This window comes from Anguilla anguilla, chromosome 2 (assembly GCF_013347855.1).
Source record: "Anguilla anguilla isolate fAngAng1 chromosome 2, fAngAng1.pri, whole genome shotgun sequence".
Lineage (NCBI taxonomy): Eukaryota > Metazoa > Chordata > Actinopteri > Anguilliformes > Anguillidae > Anguilla > Anguilla anguilla.
In genome coordinates, this window is record NC_049202.1 from 1,503,436 (window position 1) to 1,516,108 (window position 12,673).

Here is a 12,673-nt window from a genome sequence, read left to right on the forward strand (position 1 = left end):
AGGTTTCAGAATGTCATCGAGGAAGTTTTCATTTGACATTCAAAACTCTGATATTCCCCATTCACTTTAATGGGAGCTCCAATGTCTTGCCCTCAACATGCACAGGGCAGGCTTACTTCCGGGGCCTCACAAGCACAGGTTAGCTGAAGGCGTGCTGGCCTGTCTAGATAAATATGCATGTCTAGGGATAAAAGCCACTGCGTTGGGGTGTGCTTGCATAAAAAACCACAAAGTACATATAGTGATTAATCATAATGAATGATAATATATTTGCAGTAATTTAAAAGCAAATGCTATCATCATTATTTCTCTTTATAGTGTATCATTTTCTCAGCAAACATTTTCGAAACTATCCAATTAGACATCAAAAGGTGCCGTTTCAGAGCCTTTGGCTTTCAGAAGCAGACCGTAGGTAGTTGCGGTCGAAAGGTACGGTAGCCTACCTCCCACGAAAGCGTCCCCAGCTCCGTTCGTGTCCACGATTTCCGTCTGATCGATGTCCACCACGGAGAACGTCATCACCTCGTCACCTGGGGAACGAAGAAGCACGTGAGGAAAGGGATAACGGTTAAAGACTACAGCCGCCTCGCGTCTGAACTCACATATTTCTAAGAGCCGCGGCAATTATGTGGCGGGGTTTGCTCTGTAGATGCGGTGGCACTGCTCGCCCGTGCCATTACATTTTAACAGCACTTGAGATACGAGCCGGGGTAAATGTCAGACATATTAAACCAGGACGAGTCGCCGAGTGTATGGAGTCAAATTTAATTGAAATTTTTGTTCCGACCCCGATGTCTATTTCCTTGTATAATTTGCAATTAGCCGCCATTTGTTTATTCTTTGCCGTTCCTCTAGAGCCCAAGGAGGAAGAAGTAATATCTGGTTGATAGTAGGGAAATGGCATTCATTCTGCAGCATGGCAGATTCCACCACGTCTGCTCTGATGCATTTAATCCAGAGCTAGAGATTAAAGCAGAAATCGATGATAGACTTTCCGACAATTTATTAGCATAATTAAAATGCACTCTCTGTGAAGAACTGCTCGTACAAGACTACCTGAAGCACAGTGCGCAGGAACATAACCATGAATGACACACGCTAAACATTGTAAACGCCGCTTGCGCAAAAATGCAATGAAACAAACGAAGAGTGAAAAGTGGCAGATGACAGAACTTGAGCGGAACAGAGACATGAAATCAGCAGCTGTCGTCGGATCAGGCTGACGCACGCGCGCGAGATTTTCACAAAAGCCGAGGTCTGCGAGACTGAGAGAGGAGCCTTTAAAAAGGGTCCAGAAATGATCAAAAAAACTGACAGATCAAGATGAAAAGCTGGCATTCATCTGATTGGAGGAAGTGAGCTGGGTGGATGTTTAGGGTTTTTTTTTTGGTGTTTGAGAAAAAACCATTTTTAATATTATCTCAAAAATAGATTTATTAATGCTGTTTATGAACTGTATGAAAACATGTCTCCTTCGATATTCACTTCACACTTGTAGGGGAGAGTCCCGGTCTTCAGCAGTGAGGATTTAAACAGAGCCCAATTGTCCCAAATTTGGCACATTCCCACCGAAAATCCTTGGCGGACAGAACTTCCCATGCCTCCCACCCACCCCCCCCCCCCCCCCCCCCCCCCCCCCCCCACTGCCCCCTCCACCCCAAAATAACCCAGCTTGTACATCTGACTGGCCAGTTTCAACATAAAAGGCTATATGCTGAAACACTGAACATGCTCATCCACTATAATGTAGAGAGGCCAGTTTATATTGTTTATGGGACTGTGGAGTCAATTCAGAACCTAAATGATTTCTGACACAGTCCTAAAATGTTGACCATTCCTTTTCCTTCATGTGTGATAGCAATGAACACAGCAATTGATGACAGAACATTATACCATATATTTTTTCCAGACAATTCTGTAACAAATAATATTTCTGTGTACTCCCCTCTTATAAGAATATAATCTGTGGGAAAATGACTGTTTCTGTGCTGCTTTAGTGTAGATTGGCTCTGAGAAACCAAAAGAGCATTTTATATAAGAAAGGACACAAGTCTATGTGACAAAACCTTATAAGGCTGACCAGAAATCTGACAAATATGCTATGGCAGGAAGACTCCCCACCCCCCTCACCCTCCCACCCAGCCACCAATCCACCCCTCCTGTCAGTGAAGCAGCTGATTTTTGCTTTGATAATTAATTACATTAAACTTATATCCTTTTAGGATCAGATAATTAGCAGTAAAACGACTCGGCTTAATTAAAGTAGCAGACGAAGCATGCAAAACCCACCTCCCTCTTTCAAATGATTAACTGCAAATCTTACATGTAAATTATGTTAACACAAATACACAGTGTGTCAATTATTCCACAGCTACGAGACTGAAATGAGGAACTGGGCTGTGATATGAGAGTGCGCAGTTCTCATCAAAAGCATCGAAGTAGCGATCCCTTTCAAGCGTGCGAAAGTTTTGCTAATGAACTGCTCGGCACACAATGAGAGGTCTGTAACAATAGTTGCGATCATTACTAGACTGCGTATGACTAAAGAATTTGATTAGACAATTTAATAGCTACAGGCAGTTAGCACTTTTTAAAGAGCACGTAATCAAATACCGAACACAAGAGAGGCTATGTTCCAAAGGGGGCAGGTGTGCAAGGCCTCTCTCTGAATATGCCATTGCAATGATGCGATTGCGTAATTCAGCCAAACTCTCGCTGACCCTTAAATGCCATGGAAATAAAACGATGACTGGAACACAAAGACTGTGCACAGAATGACTCAGCACCTAAGAACTGTATTTAGACGAAGGCACACGGGGTTGGATCTGTGATGCTCCAGGTGAATTTCTGCACGGAATATTAAAAATACCTGCCCCATCAGGGAATTTATGCGCAGACCGTCAATCATCATTACTCAATGACTAAACCCGCGAAGCCAAACAGTCCGGTGTGGCTCGTGGATAAAGCGCCACCCAAAGGCCATCTTTACTCTCGTTTCAGCGCAGAAATCGGAACGTCAGATTTTGTTATTATCAATGAAAAATAATGAAATTATTTTAAACAAGATCGTTAACACAACTATTGTGAAGGGAGCCAAAATGCAATATTTCAGTATGCATTCCACAGAATGGAATGCTAATACATAATTACTGTAAGGACTGAAAGTGTGTTGGCGCCTTGGTTGTTACGGTAACTTGCAGGGACACAAAGGAGTCTCTAAATGCCTGAGCCGCCCATGAGCCGCTCAAACGCGATCAATAAAAACACAGCGCAAAAAAAAAAAAAAAAAAAACATATTTCAAAACGTCCAGCTTGCCCTTTAAGTAAAACACTTGCCATTTTGCAAGTAATTAAAGGTTGGGTTTCTCTGCACTGAGACGGTTATTGTGGAGAGGGAAATGTCATTTAGAGTTCTGCTGGCCATCTGCAAGTGGAGTTTTTCGCAAATGAATTGTACTCCGTGTAGAAACCGCTCACCATTCTTGCTTGAGTTGAGCAGGAGTCGATCTCATACATCTGCTTGAGCCCTCCCCCACCCCTTACGGCTGGATTCTGCCCCAGAGATCCCCCCTCACCCCCCACTAAAGATCATTTCAACAACCTTCAATAGGAATACATTCTGTCATTGCTTCTGTCCTATTCGCCCTGTAGCTACCATCTGAACATCCCGTCCACGCACATTTGTAAGTCCCCTGTAAATCCAGGGGGGGGTGGGGGGGGTAAATCAATTTGGTCTTCTGTTCCTGGGGAGGATAAAAATGAGGATGAGTCAAATAAAATAAAAGAGGGGGGCGTAAAGACTGTAGTATGTGTTACTCTCTGACAATGAAATCTTCGTTCAGTGCTCAGGGGCAGACAACGCAGACTGCCAAGCAGTCTGCCAGATTTTTCTAGACACGCGCAACATTACACACTGCACCTGTTTCTGTGACTGCACCGTGAAAAACCGCACGGAAAACGGTGTCAGGTTTGGAAAATGGCCAAAACGGGCTGGATTGTGAATGCCCAGGGTCACCGGACATGAGTCAACAACACTGAACCTGCAGTTGTGACACGGTCAGACAGCTAATGCACTTACACACAGCACGTACCTGGGAGAACTCTCTGTTCGTTTGGCTTATAGAGAGGTTATACACAAAGAAAATCAACAACCAATAACCTGCAACATCAAAACAACAACAACAACAACTAACTCAAATGATCTTTGGCTTTGGAGCTTTTCATTAGCCAAACCCTCCAGACAATGTGCCGGGTTTTTAACTGCAACACACAAGGAGGAGGAAAAGCTGGACGAGTGGGCGAGAGTCGACCAGTGTAAGTGGTGAACTACACACATAAAGCTTATAATAGCAACCACAGCTAATGTGTTAATGTCCAGACATGAACTATAAACCCTCCCCCCAGTTAGAGAAAGACTGCACTTGGCTCTGTCCTGCGTTTGGTACACCAGCGTTTAGTTCATGAAGTAGTGAGGAGTGTAAACACGAACCCAGCCGTTCCTCAATAAATCATTTAAATCTTTCATAACATTATTATTACTATGATTGCATTACAGCAGAGGGAGGGAGGGGGGGGGGCAGTTTTCTCCAAATGGTTACTGGAGGAGTGTGACCTTGTGCTGCGAATAGAAGCAGCAGGACTAGGGCTGGCTGAGTCTGCTCTGCTCTGCTCTAACCCTTCAGGGTGTGAGGTCACAAGCATGCAACTAGAACATTCTTAACAGAACATTCTAACGCTGATGTCACAATCACTGCTGGCAACCGAAAGCTACGGAGTTCTAGAACACTGACTTAGAATTCAGAGGAACAAAACAAAACATTCCAAATAAAACCTAGCCTTTTTAAAGGGGGGGGGGATGGTGCACAGGCAGCCGTCCCTATGCCCTTGCTCAGCGGGTCCAGGGTCAGACCTCTCTGGCGGGCTGGGGAGGCTCCAGGTGACTGGGTCGCGATGACTCATTTCAGAACTATGAGAACGGAGCGTATCTGCACATCGCGGCACACCCAGCGTGGCTACAGGAAGTGCTAAACTCTCTGTGTGTCTGCGTGCAGCCAAAGACCAGTTTCACTCTCAGGCCTGTGCAGGCATTCGCATTCATACACAACAATAAACATTTAAAGTGCTGCGCAAAGTGGGACACCCAAAAATAATATAAAAATAAAATAAAATAAAACAAATCCACAACCCAAAAATTAAAAATGTGATTGCGCTCCATTCACAGCAGTCCGAATAACTTCTATGAATGCATTCATTACAAAATCAGTTCCATATGCAGAGCATCCAAAAGCTTGCAAAATAAATGTGCAATGGGCAAGAAGTCCATATTTCATGATCTATGGGAAAGCAAGCAGCAGCTTCGCGGTGGTGAGCCAGGCCGGAGTGGCGCAGGTCCGTGGCAGAGGCATTGGTGTTTAATGGCGCGTGATGCGGTGGGCGTTTCCCACACGGCCGCTTTGTCTCCTGCTAGCCGCGTCAATTGATATGATAATAACAGCAGGACGTGTGAAACGAGCGGGGCTGAGCAGAGACAGGCCACCATTCCGGATCCAAACAGGGCCCGATCGGGGTCAGTACGGGATCAGGACGGGGTACGGACGGGGTAGGGACGGGGTACGGTTGGGGTACGGACAGGGTACGGATGGGGTACGGACGGGGTACGGATGGGGTACGGACGGGGTACGGACGGGGTACGGATGGGGTACGGACAGGGTACAGACGGGGTACGGACGGGGTACGGACGGGGTACGGACTGGGTCTGAAAGTCTCTCAAAAGCCCGGGGTGCCAGTGAACCCAGCTGTGGAGCAGGGAGACAAGCAGCAGAGGCTTAAAGTAAAAAAATAAGCATGAATTAATTTAGAAAAACCGATATACTTTGGTCATTCAAATGATGAATATGGTCATGAAATACATATTACATAAATATGGGTACTGAACATAGGCTGTACACACCCACCCACGCACACACACAAGGACATACGCACACCGACTCAAGCACACATGCACACACACAAGAACACACACTCAAACACAGACCACATATGTTTACAGCACAATCAAGGTCATAGTAGTCCATCTCTTTTCTTTTTTACTTCAGAAATTATACTGAATATTATACAACTTCTCTTTATATAATGATTAAATACTAGCACACATTAAAAACTAGGGGGGTTCATCAATTCTCTTGTTTTTTGAAGCAGGTTATTAAACTTGGCTAGACAGAGTCAGCTGCAGTTAAGTCCGCGGCTATTCCAAGACCAATTTTCTGTTAATGTATAACACAAAAAGCCCATTGGCACCGTTCTTTAATCGGGATGGTAATGAAAGCTTAGCTGCCAACACTCGGATTCTTTGTTGTTATTGGCTTGCTTTCTGTATGTAAATATTACTTGAAGAGAGAGCAGGGGAGGTTTTTTTTTTTTTTTCTTGCATTATTATTATGACTTCACTGTCCTTGCTTTACAAGTCCACGGAGAAACTTAAATTGGTTTCCTTGTTGACTTGTAAAGATGAAAAAAAAAAAAGGGGTACAGGATTAACTTTCGTGGCTGCGAAGATTTATTTACTCCCTTTCACAAAACTATTAGCCTGTTCTGCGGTTAAATACAGGTTTCTGAACAACAAGGGGAAAATAGCCCCAGGGCCCGAATGTAACTATTGGGAAAGCGTTAGCGGTAATGAAGAGCCGCTCTTAACATCGCCAATTAGCGTTTCTGGAACCCTCTCAGTCAACCGGGGAAGGAACGGCTTGAATTAATGGTTTACAAGATTCCATACCAAGAGGAAGTCTGGCCCAGTCGGTGATTAATTTGTGTACAAGACGCAGATACGTTTCACTTTTTTTTTGCTGCTTAGCAAAAGCATTAAAAACCGTTTATGTGCGACATAAACAGAGGTTCCCAGCGAACTCAGGCGGAATAGAACTTTATGCATTTCTATGAAAGACCAGCAAACAAAACAGCGTGGATTTCCTTCCTTTTCCATTTTATGCATTAGAACTACACGCAACTCATTTTTTAATCCAATATTGCCCAGTGAAACATTTTAATAATACCTTTCAACTGGACCATTGAGAGCAAAGTCTATTCGCTGCTGCAGATGAAAGTTAAAGAACAGGGCCTCTGTTTGGTCTTTATGAAGGCTGAAAAATAAGGCGTTTTACTGCGTGCCAACTGCCAAATAATACTTTTTCTGGACTGCTCCCCTCACTTTCATGCCAAATGAAACTCTGCAAGCAAAACAAGGATCCCACTTTCTTGGCAGCTAACGAGCCAAGTTAACGACAAGTCAACATTCAATCTGCTTCCCCGTCATAACTGGCATCCACTTTTACGACGAGTCGGAAAAACATATGACCGTGATTTACGTCCACTGCCAAGAAGATTACTGAGAAAGAAAAAAAAAAAAAAAAACCTTCTAAGACTTAATCAGATAAACGATTAAACGGTGAACAATAGACAAAAAAGACAATTGTGATAATTAGGTGGCGGAATAATTCCATGTCTTCATTAAAAAAAATTTTTAAAAAGAAGAGAAAAAAACAATAACCGGACCTTTTGAAAGGAGCCACTGATTTGATCCTCAGGCTCCATTGTGATGCTAATCAGATCAGGCTCCCGAGCGGAGAGGTCATAATTAAGGAGAGCAGGCAGCTGACGGGCAGTCCATCCTCCCTCAGGATGACACGTGTCACATGTCACATGACATGGAACACATCAGGCCTGTGCTAATTACTCTCCGCCCCCAGACCTGGGCCATGGGAGGGACACGTCCCGCACGCGTGTGTGTGTCGGTGTGCGTGCGTGCGTGACACCCTCAGGGTGCGAACTCAGGACTCAGAATCGGAGACGGAACTGTGGCGTTTTGAGAAGGGGCGGGGCGTAGCCCGAAGGCCTCAGAGGACACGTGGCGGAAGACCTGGGCGAAGGTCTGACGCACACGCCTCTCCGCTTGGCACGCGGCGCCGGCACACGGCACAAGGGACGCACGTGTCTGCGCCGCTCGGGTGACCACGCCCACCTCCGGAGGTCAAGAGTTCAGATTCGCACGAGCGAGAGCACGTATCAGACGGACGGGAGAGAAGAGGGAGGAAAAGAGAGAGAGAGAGAGAGAGAGAAAAGAAGAAATGAGTGTGCCAGGCCAATCCTGGCCCCTGAGCGCGTCTCTTGTGTGGCATGTGACAGCTGTTCCCGCGTTCGCTCATTAGACTGAAGCGCATCGCTCTCTCTCCCAGGCCGAGGCGTGCACACTCACAGCACCGCGCGGTGACAAACGACTGCCACCATCTTCCCACGGAATTACAGTACAGTACGTTTTCATTAAAAATAAATAAATAAAACGGGGTAAAAAAAATGACATCCTGCCGATTACTCTCATCGGTAGTCCTGGAGCCGTGTGATTATGTCAACGTATCTGATTTCTGACTGCTTAAAAATAAAATAAAATCAATGTTTCTGCTTCTAATGATGCACCCGAGTGTGCTGCTGTGTTGACGTGGCCTGTAAGCAAGGCATTAGACGATAATAACCCGGTATAAATCTCTGAAATTGATGGAATCATTTCTAATATACCGATGCATCACGCTTTTCGAGCATGCTCTTTATCAGTGAATAATCACCTTCAGAGGAAAAAAAACCACTTCAGGTAATCAAAAGGTCGATCCCTGGAGAGAAGAAAAAAATATATACAAAAAAAACAAGTCAGGACAAAACAATCATAAAAAAATCCTTGAAAACCACAAACAATATGCAAATCTCTCCTAAAAACGAGAGAACCAGCTTATCTACTTTAAACAGCATGACAGGCAGTTATGTCACGACGGGACAGGCAGCTATGTCATGACGGGACAGGTAGCTATGCCATGACAGGACAGGCAGCTATGCCATGATGGGACAGGCAAGGCTTGGGACCTCTGCCAGGAAGGACGATGGAGAATGTACTTTCAAAGAATAAGCCGCAAATTGCTGACATCACTCATCGTCGCGGGAAACAGCGGACTCAGGTGATGGCTTCCATTATTCCATAATAGCTACTGTGCTGGAGCTACACTCAGAGCACCATCATTCAAAATATCCCCCTCTGTTTTACCCACAAAGCATAAAAGTCACTTATTAACCCATTTACTTTATGAATGGACTGTTATATCCTACATAAACACAAAGCAATGCATTCAACCACATACATTTCTAATACACATTACACAAAAATGGCATTTTACGAGACTAGCACGTCACTTTCTAGAGGTAACGGTTTCAATAATAGATAAACATGTCACTTAAAATGTCACTTTTAAAGATGTAGCTGCACAAAAGCATTTATTGATTCTAGCATGCTACAAAATGACAGTTTGGGACTTGCTCGAAATGCAACTGCAGGCGCATTCATAGAGATACGTGTCCACAAAACATGGCAAATTCTCCATTCTTCTCCATGACAAATAAACTTTATCACCATGAACAGAAGACACATAGGTGGGCTAGGCTAGGCTATGCTAGGCTAGGCTAGAGAGAATTCTCCCCTTATAGTGACCAGGCAAAACAACCAACCATAGAGAACAGCCCGGCATTTAATTCAAAACAAGGCCCCCCCATCCCCCCCTCCTTGCTTCTGACGCTGCTATTCAAATTATTCTTCCTCGTTGGGATGCCGCACGTGGGGCCGGCTCCTTCTAAAAAGTGCTTCACGGCGAGAGTCTGCGCTGCCTCCCCCCCTCCCTTCGCCTCCCCCGCCCCCCCCCCCCCCCCCAGAGGGCTTTTACGACCCGGAGCGCCTGAGTCAGGGTTTATCCGGCCCCTCATCGCCGATTAAAGGAGCAGCCCCCGCCGCAGCGGCGTTTGTCAGAGCCTTCGCCCGCATAGGTTCAGGCGGCGGCCATCTTAATTAGGGCTCTAATAGGTGTGCCGGAGAGGCCCCCGCTCGCCTCAGCCGTGCGCCCGGCTGCTAAATTAAGCACCGCGCTCCTCTCTCCCCGCTTCCATCAGGCGCGCTTAATGCCGAGAGGTGGAAAAGGGGCCACTTTAATAGAGGGAGGGAGGGAGGGAGGGAGAGAAGTAAAAAAGATGAAAACAACAATAACAAATTGGCGTCTCTTTTGAGAATGACCCCGGCAGGACGAGCGTTTTTATGGCCTTAATCGTTATTAAACGGCTTAATCAGCTGACAGGTCGTCGGCCCGGCGACGGAGCGTGCCGCGGCACGGCAGCCAATCACAGACGAGACGAGAGGTCGAGCTCGTTAGAGCCCCGCCTCTGGGAAATGAGAATCCTCAATCCTCCCGTTTCGCTGACGTTTATTCGGCGGCGGTGACCGTCGGCGGGAGCGCTCCGAAGCGTCCTTTCCCCCGTCCCGTCGCCCCGTCCCGCCCCGTCCCCCCCGCTCATCCCCGCCATTCCGTGACATTTATCACGTTTGCCATTTTTGCGAACGCTGCCGGAATGCAGCCGTCCCCCTCGCCCCCCTCGTCCCCCCGCCATCCGTCACAAAATTTTATATAAAGTTCACGGAGCTACTCGGCTCCGCCCCCCACACCCAGCCCGGGTGAGGTGCTAGCTGGTATTATTCGCCACCATTTCCTGTCCTTCAGTCCCATAGGGACTCACGCATGACACACAGAGCCCTGTTTTAAAAATAATTAATAGTTAAAAATCATAATTAAGGGAGAGTCAGAACGCACAGCATCATTTCTGAGCAGCGACTTCCATTTTTGCGGCGCAGATCTTTTCTCGGTACGCCGCGACGGCGTCTGGGTTTTCGGAAGCTCGCGAGCCGGGAAACAGACCCTGAGTAGGGGGTGCGATGTTTCTCGCCGGCGACGGCGCGAGGTGCGTTTAACGACACCGGAAGCGCTCGTGCCGCTTTTCGGGTTTCCTGCGATCGCAGTTCCATCCCGCTACAGCCCCGTCTCTTGGCCTCCGTTCCGCCTTCATTGAGGAAATGAAATCCCAGGAGAGAAAACCCATAAAAATGATTTAAAAAAAATAATCACTCCCACTATATCTGAATGCTAGACTCACACAATTATTTAAAAAATAGTCATTAATGCTTCTGTTGTTTATTCTGAATAAATATAAGGGATGAGAGACACGGTCTATTAACCTGAGGCCATCTCATGCACACACAGGCAGTGAGGACAGCCAGGGAAATAATCTCATATATTACACAAGCCCGCCGTTCCCCGCACAGTAATGAATTCACAAATGCCAGTGCTATTCGACAAAAGATATAATCTTTAAAATGAGCAAGGCCCCCTGTTTCCTACGCGCGTAACATTTTGCACACAAAAAGCGGTAAAAGCAGAACACCGCCTGGCCTCTCCTGACACCCGCGGTGTTTTCGAACGGCGAACCCGCGCTACCTAATCAGCTTCGGCTGCGACTCCTCAGCTATGCACGTATCCTCAAAAAGCACCTCCACCTTCTCCCCGTTACCATAGCAATGGCTGAGGGTGCAACGGATTTGGGTACGTAGCCTGCATCCGCGAGAACGAGAGGCCAGAGTCCAGGGCGAAGGCATCTCAAACGCCGTTACGGGGATGGGAAAAAAAAAGACGAAATAAATCACTCTCTTTCAAAAAGGTTCTGTACTTATCCAGTGATTATATGGGAAAATCTAAACATTCTGATATTAAATTATCAATATGTATTTATAGGGGAAGTACTGTATATTATATTACGCGGCTCAGACAAATCGCCAATAAGTCCGCTTATGGGTAAAGGAATTTTGAGAGAATCTAATGCATTAACATAATCACAAATGCCCAAGGATGTTTAATCGATAATGAAACACTGAGAAACGATGAAGACTGCAGAGCAGACTGTAAAGCAAAGCTCTAATTGGGGAAACTCACGAGGCTACTCTGTATTAGGAACGAAAACCGAGGAAGAGGCCCACGTCATTCTCCAGAACTCACTGGTGTTTTTGGGCTGAGGCGGGGAGTTTCCCATTTCTCAAACATGTACACACACACAGACAGCAACCCGAAGTTACTGTCCTCACAGCTCCTCGAAAAAAACACTGCGACCACACGACAGCACTTCACATGAACTGCACGCCGTTTCGCCCACATAATAATTCCATATTTATGACATAATGGCTATCGATACCAGCCACAACGGTGGCTTACGGGTCACGACAAGCAATATGTGACTTTCATGATGTATGCACAAAATATTATGAAGCAGATGTCAAAATACCTGAAAGTGTGCTCGCGATATACATTTTGTCAGTGCAATGACATCACTCTTAAACCGTAATACACTGTCATGGCCATTTGGGAAGGGCGTTACACCACACTAAAGACAGTGTAATATCGGCTTCAGGCAAAGTGTTACAGATCATTTTCCCTCGCCCAACGGTAATCCAGCCTCCAAGACTGAGGACAACAGTTGATTTTGTTTGCCTGTTCTTGACAAACTGCATCGGTACTTCAGAAAAGGCAGCAGGTCAAGCCTGCTTACAGGAGCCACTCCTCAATTACCTGTGCTAATGGGGGAAGGGTTCTCAACATTCACCACCTCACCAATCAACGAAAACACTCTGTCCCTCTCGCTCTCCACCAAGTCGTTCTGGCTTATTTTACCAGAAACCCTCTGAACAATTTTATCTGTTGCTGTTGCGCCTGCTGTCTTGTTTTTTTTTCCTATCGATTTGGTTTCTCAGATCTCAGTAAGTGTCGCC

At 46.1% G+C, this 12,673-nt stretch overlaps 1 protein-coding gene across 2 annotated transcripts in view; it reads right to left on the reverse strand.

Annotated features, from left to right (window-relative positions):
- LOC118221614 (adenosine kinase-like) overlaps positions 1–12,673 on the reverse strand; it is a 116,047-nt gene that overhangs the window by 2,896 nt on the left and 100,478 nt on the right. For both annotated transcript variants that reach the window (XM_035406840.1, XM_035406841.1), the window contains exon 10: positions 444–530. In XM_035406840.1, coding sequence (XP_035262731.1) covers positions 444–530 — 87 coding nt within the window. The remainder of the gene's footprint in view (positions 1–443; positions 531–12,673) is intronic.